Consider the following 6520-nt stretch of genomic DNA (forward strand, 5'->3'; position numbering starts at 1 on the left):
AAGTTGATATAAGACGGTGCATCGAGTGAAAAAAAAAGTCACCGCCAATGCTCCCTTATGTTGCCAACCCCCGACTCAAAGCCCCCCTCCCAACCCTAGCCGACGCCCGATGCTCACCCCTCCCACTCGATCAAGTCATGAATGCAGACCTTAGGAGCCATTTTCCCATGAGAGAACGGAAACTTGAGTTGTTAGTTTATAACGTGGGAACGGGAATGTTCTGAAACGTGGAACATGGGAACATGCCATGTTCCCGTTTCCAGGCTGCTAAGCTGCAGACTGCCCTCTGATTTTCGACGCTTGTCGTCGCCGCCAAACGCCCTCCCTGGTCCATCGCCTACTCGCCTCCCGACCGCCTCCTACAAGCCTCGGACGCTCCTGCCCGGCTGCCCACTTCTGTTGTCTGGCCAAGCCAGATGCCCGGGCTTCCTTAGAGTAAGGCTAATAATACAGCCAGCTTGCTGGCTGTAAGGTTCCTTGCAGCCTTCTCTCAGCCTACTCATATAGTAGTTAGCTCTTTACAGTTAATACATGGTCCACTTATCTCTCACATACTTTCTTGGTTCTTGTGTCCAAGCCGGCTGTAAACTTACAGCCCGCTTCTTCTCTCTCTCCTCCACTTCAGCATTTAGTCGGCTTACAGCCTGCTATTATACTTGCCTCTTACGGCAGCTGCGGTCGCTTCTGCACGTCTCTTGAGATGCTCTAACATTAACAATTAAGCAGGGACGGCACAAAAAGGAAGAAATCGAGCCATCCATAGCGCCTAGCTTCCTACAGGTAGATGCGCAGCACCTGTCCCCGTAGTACAACCAGCTGCGGCTGGTGCCCGTGGTACGGAGACCAACGGCGAGCTGTGCAGTCGGATGGCTTCCCGAGAGCCGGGGGCAGTGCGGATACGCGAGTAGTACGGGTCACCGGCGACTACATGGATTGAGGTACCGAGATGAGCAAATGAGAGTGACTGAGACGTATTACTACTCACATTTTGCAGTTGGACCGTCACCCCCTCCTCAGCAGCGACAGTGCCTTGCCGCGCACGGCGCGCAACGCATGCATGTGCGAGAGAACAGCCGGGCAACTCCGTGTCCGTGCTCGACGAATCGATGGCTCTGCACCCGCAGCCGGCAGGTCGCACCGCTCTGCCGCGCGGGACACACACCGATCGCCCGAGCCCGCGCGGCGGCGGCAACGGGACAACGGCGCATTATTGTTAGCAGCCCGTGACCACGAGCTGGCACAGGTCCCTTTTCTTTTCGCGTCCGTGCTGCGCGTCAGTTTGGCCGGACACCGGGCGCCGATCGAGAGGAAGAGGGAGATGCCGAGCCAAGGAAACAGCCGAGCCGAGGCAAACTAGAGCGGAAAAGGGCCGAAAGCGCCCACGCAACCACCGTAACCACCGCCGTCGACGGGCACGCTGGAGATGACAGATAGCACCGGTGGAAGTTGCAGTTGGCTTGCTATACTTGCCGGAGTAGCTTACATTGTCAGGTGGCCTCGTGCAAAAGTTTTATTTTCTGGGAACACAACCGAAAATGTTGCAAAAATTGAAGAGCTACGTTTATATTTTGGAAAAGTACTAGATGGAAACAAAACAGATTATTTCAGTTTATCCTCTTTCTTTTCAAGCTTTTTCCTATCAAATCGATTGGAATCGAGCTGAGGGGCAATGACACAACTATGGGTTTTGATAAGGCACTTCTGGACCACGATTTTTGTAAATCTATTTTGTACTTTATTCCATTCCGTACGGTTTTATACATAGGGTATGTCGACTTCTCGTCGTTTGTTGAAATAATGCGCTCCAAGTTGCCTAATAACGACGAGATGGGACTGTTCTATTAGTTTTCACATTTCCTTCCAACACTACCTGTAAGATATACACAGGGAACTTGTATTATCTCACGTGGTCAATGATAGATCGATGTACTTGTATATACATACGTACAAGTACAAGTAGCAATGTGCATTCGTCCCCAAAGGCCCAGAGTGTGCAATTTTCACTCTACGGTACTCCAGAGTACACCTTAGCCAGGTCTATGCGCAAAAAGGTGTTGGCGAGTTGGCTTTCAGTTGAGAATGAGCACGGTGAAACCTGTGATTCGATCCTGGTCACCAATCACCAGGTAGCCAACCTACTGCTTGAGTGACTACGCAAAAAAGTGCCCAGTGCTAAGCACCGAGAAAAGGTGAATGTAGTCATGTAGATGCCGAACTTGCACATTGTACAGAAAAGTGATACTGAACGTAGCACTTTGGTCTCACCTGAAGGAGCTGGTCAGGTTCAGGACTCAAAAGGCAGCGGACTGCAAACCGGTGAAAAACAAGTCAATCCTGGTCACCACTCATCAGGTTCGCTTTGGTCGATTTGATAGCTTAGCTCAATACTATCAAATCGAAGCACCATTACTACGATGAAGTAGTAGAATACTCTGTTTTCTGAATCAAATGCATCCAATTGTTTTTGACCAATCAATAGCTCGGAGCATTAGTCTAGTCAACCTCTCCAATTATTTGGAATCTGGATACTGCATAATTGCATATATGGACAGTCCCACAGGCAACAGGACAAGCTCATCGTCTGAAACTGAAACAACCCCCGGAGAAGGACAGTAAATACCGAACAGAATTACAGTACAATCCTTCCTTTCATAATTCAGAGCACTGGCGAAGGACAGGTAATCTATGGATTACGTGCAAGCGTTGTAATAAGTCTGAACTCTTCTGCTACTTAATGAAGTGCGTGTCACAAGGACATGTTCGCGGGAAAAAAAACTAATTCAGAGCACCGCAGTTACTGGAGCAACGTACCACACCACCGTTACACGTTACTCACTCCAGTCCTTAGAAAAATACAATTCTAGCACAGTGTCATGATTTAGTATTCTAAGTTCAATCAATTGTAGATAAAAAAATGTCAATATTTATGATACGAAATAAATATCATTAGATTAACTACGAAATGTATTTCCACAATAAATTATTTTAGAGCCGTAAATGTGAATAGTATTTATTAGAAATTTGGTAAAAAATAAACCACTTATGCTGACACGCAGTCCGTAGTTATGTTCTTTTTTTGGACGGAGAGAGTACTGCACATGCCCATTCCCATCGCAGGGAAGATCACTATGGCGCGCGGAGTTCGCATAGTAGCCGCAGACGATGCGGGCGGCGCGGAAGAAGGTGTCGGCGGGGACCGGCGTGTTCGCGCGCGAAGTCGGACTCTGGGTACGGGACGGGGCAGTTGCGGAGGAGGTCGGGGTCGTCGGGCGCGAAGCCGAACTCCTGGTCGTCGTCGGGCGCGAAGCCGGGCTCTGGGACGACGTAGCCGCCGAACAAGATGACGCGGAGCGCGTACTCGACGGGGCCGAGGCGGAAGCAGGCGAGCGCCGGGCCGAAGCCGATGGAGAGCTGGAAGACGTGGATGCCCCAGGACGCCGCGGCGAGGAAGTAGCCCGATGTGTGGACGAGCACGTTGGTGTGCAGGCCAGAGGCCGCGGAGGCAATGGACTCGACGCTCGCGAGGTCTGGCAAAGCGGCGGTGGCGTGCAGCACCATACGGCCCGCCAAGGGTGGAAGAGCGTGGTGTGCGCGGTGCAACGTAGGCGGAAGGTGCGGGCGCGGGCGTGACGCAGGCGGCAATGGGAGGTGCGGGCGCGGGCATGACCGAGGCAGCGGCGGTGGAAGGCGCGAGCGCGACCGAGGCAACGGCCGAAGGTGCGGGCGTGGTCGAGGCCGAAGCGGCGTGGTTGGCGAATCGCCGATCCAACCACGCGTTTTGCTCGGCGAAGAGCTTACGGAGCTCGTTCTGCTCGGCGGAGAGCTTACAGAGCTCGTCGAGCAAGAGCTTGGTGGAAGGATTCATGGTGGACTACCAAAATCGACGGCTCTGATACCAGATGTTAACAGCTGGATAGCAGGGATAGGTAGGGAAGCATCAGAGATTAGAGATTAGAGAGGAACTAGCAACAGAGCATGGGAATTGGGAGGAAGAGGATGAACACGAGAGGAGCGGCTAGAACAGATTAGGATGTATCTGATTGTTGATTACAATATTCTTCATATCCCTCCATCTCCATAGACAAAGGTAGATATACTATTTCATACACGGGCTAAGCCCGGCTCAAGTCCGAAACCCGTTATGTATTATTAATAGTAGCCCATGTCCCTAAGACCCTAACACTACCGAGCCTTCCTGGCCAGCCAGAGTGAAGTGTTTAATGCAAGCGGCTCGCGAGCGTGAAAGGCGCAGGACAGGAGCCACGTCCCACGTGGTTTCAACCGTCTTCTGCCACCGACGCTTCCCGTGATCAGTATCCGGGAAATGGCAGGTCCTGGTCCAGCACGCGCCGCGCGAAGCGTTGTTGCTCTCCTCTGTTTCTTGGTTTCCTGCGCTGCGCTCGTGGACAGCCGTGGCGGAGCCAGCCGGCCGAGCCGGAGCCGGCACCGGCAGGACCTCGATGTCGGCCTCGGCAGCGGCGGCGGCGGCGGGGGCGTCGGCATCGGCATCGGCATCGGCATTGGCGGCGGCGGCGGCGGTGAGGGAGGCGGCAGCAGCCCTTCGCCGCCTTCGCCGCCGTCATCGTCGCAGCCGCGGCCGTGCGACTTCGAGAACGAGCGGCTGTACAGGGCGTACCTCGTGATCCAGCAGTTCAGAAGCACGGTGACGTGCGACCCGATGGACATCACCCGGAGCTGGAGCGGCACCGACCTGTGCGGCGGCTACAAGGGCTTCTTCTGCGAGCGGCCGCCCAACGTGACGGACCGGACCATCGCGTCCGTCGACTTCAACGGCTACATGCTGCGGGCGGACTCCCTGCAGGGCTTCATCAACAGCCTCCCGGACCTGGCGCTGTTCCACGCCAACTCCAACGACTTCGGCGGCGCCGTGCCGGCGCTCGGCGGCCTGCAGTACTTCTACGAGCTGGACCTGAGCAACAACAAGCTCGCACCGGCCACGTTCCCGACGGACGTACTGGGCCTCACAAACGCCACCTTCATCGACATCCGGTTCAACAGCTTCTACGGGGAGCTCCCGGCGGGCGTCTTCTGCAGGTTCCCGCGGGTGCAGGCCATCTTCGTCAACAACAACCAGTTCTCCGGCAGCCTCCCGGACAACATCGGGCAGTCGCCCGTGAACTACCTCTCCCTCGCCAACAACAGGTTCACGGGGGAAATACCCAAGTCCATCGCCCACAACGCCGGCACGCTCTTCGAGGTGCTCTTCCTCAACAACAGCCTCAGCGGCTGCCTCCCCTACGAGCTCGGCCTGCTCGAGAAGGCCACGGTCATCGACGCCGGCACCAACCGCCTCACCGGCACCATACCGGCGTCGTTCGCGTGCCTGGGCAAGGTGGAGCAGCTCAACCTGGCGGACAACCTCCTGTACGGCGAGGTGCCCGACGCGCTCTGCCGGCTCGCCTTCAGCCACCTCAAGAACCTCACGCTCTCCGGCAACTACTTCACGTCGCTCGGGTCCTGCTGCTGGGACCTGATCAAGGAAGGGAGGCTCAACGTCGACCGCAACTGCATCCAGTGGGCGCCCAACCAGCGCTCGCACGAGGAGTGCGCCAAGTTCCTCCGCAAGCCCAAGACGTGCCCCGTCAACAGCTACCTGCCGTGCCGCAGCAAATCCCACAGCTCGAGCGAGCCGGCCGACGCCGTCACAGAGGAGGACGCGGCGGCGGAGTACAAGTACCGGACCTACTCGGCGCTGCATCCTTGAGGGCACTGTCGGCGAGGGCACTGCACTGATTGATAAAGCGCAGAGCGCTGTGCGTCTCGTGAGCGTGAAACGACTGATCGCTCGCCTGGCCCGTTGTGCTCGGCGGGTTGTGTTGATTTGTTGTGTGCCTGTGTAGCAATGTCGAATGTTCCCCTTCGCTCATAATCGATCCACGGTTGAGGCCCACCCAGCTAATTCAGATGCCTCATGCTTCGTATAGACTTAAATTTGCGGTAATTGTTTTTATAGAAAACTCTCCCCATCATATTCAGGTATCATAAGCAGAAATGCTATAAAACAACCGGGTGTTTTAGCATCTGGTTGCACATGACTTTTTTTTGGCTGTGGAACCGCGTCAGCGTCGCCGCCGTGCTTACGCCCGCCCAACCCCGCGCCGCCGCCGCCGTGCCCGACGTCTTCTCCAACTCCGGCGACCTTCTTCTTCCCCAACTCCGGCGCCACCACCAAGATCTGTCTTTGTCCTTTCATCGAAAAAAATTATTACTTGTGATCTGTGATTTGTTACTCGTGATTTATGCGAAGGAAGATGAACAATATCCATAGAGGGAAAAAATTTAGGTGTTACCGGGTGTTAAAAAACCTGGGTGTTTGATAGACAACTGTACGAGTTACAAACACCATCAAGTGGAGCTAGAAGACAAAAACATGCCTATCCATCTGACTATAAATTGAGCTGCGAGCTAACAAGTAAGGCTACGTTTAGTTCGCGAAATGAAAATTTTTGGATGTCACGTCGGATATTTCAGGGGATGTCGAAAGGGGTTTTCGAATACT

The 6520-nt window shown here is 54.6% G+C and overlaps 1 protein-coding gene across 1 annotated transcript; it reads left to right on the forward strand.

The window, feature by feature from the left end:
- The first annotated feature begins 4185 nt into the window (after positions 1-4185).
- LOC136493217 (uncharacterized protein At4g06744-like) lies at positions 4186-6054 on the forward strand. The gene has a single exon (XM_066489278.1). It carries the CDS (start codon positions 4325-4327, stop codon positions 5723-5725), a length of 1401 nt encoding a protein of 466 aa, XP_066345375.1. The 5' UTR covers positions 4186-4324; the 3' UTR covers positions 5726-6054.
- The last annotated feature ends 466 nt before the right edge of the window (positions 6055-6520 follow it).

The sequence above is a fragment of the Miscanthus floridulus genome, chromosome 11 (genome assembly GCF_019320115.1).
Source record: "Miscanthus floridulus cultivar M001 chromosome 11, ASM1932011v1, whole genome shotgun sequence".
Lineage (NCBI taxonomy): Eukaryota > Viridiplantae > Streptophyta > Magnoliopsida > Poales > Poaceae > Miscanthus > Miscanthus floridulus.

Coding starts and splice junctions, on each gene's coding strand:
- LOC136493217 (XM_066489278.1), top strand. CDS start 4,325: ATGGCAGGTCCTGGTCCAGCACGCGCCGCGCGAAGCGTTGTTGCTCTC.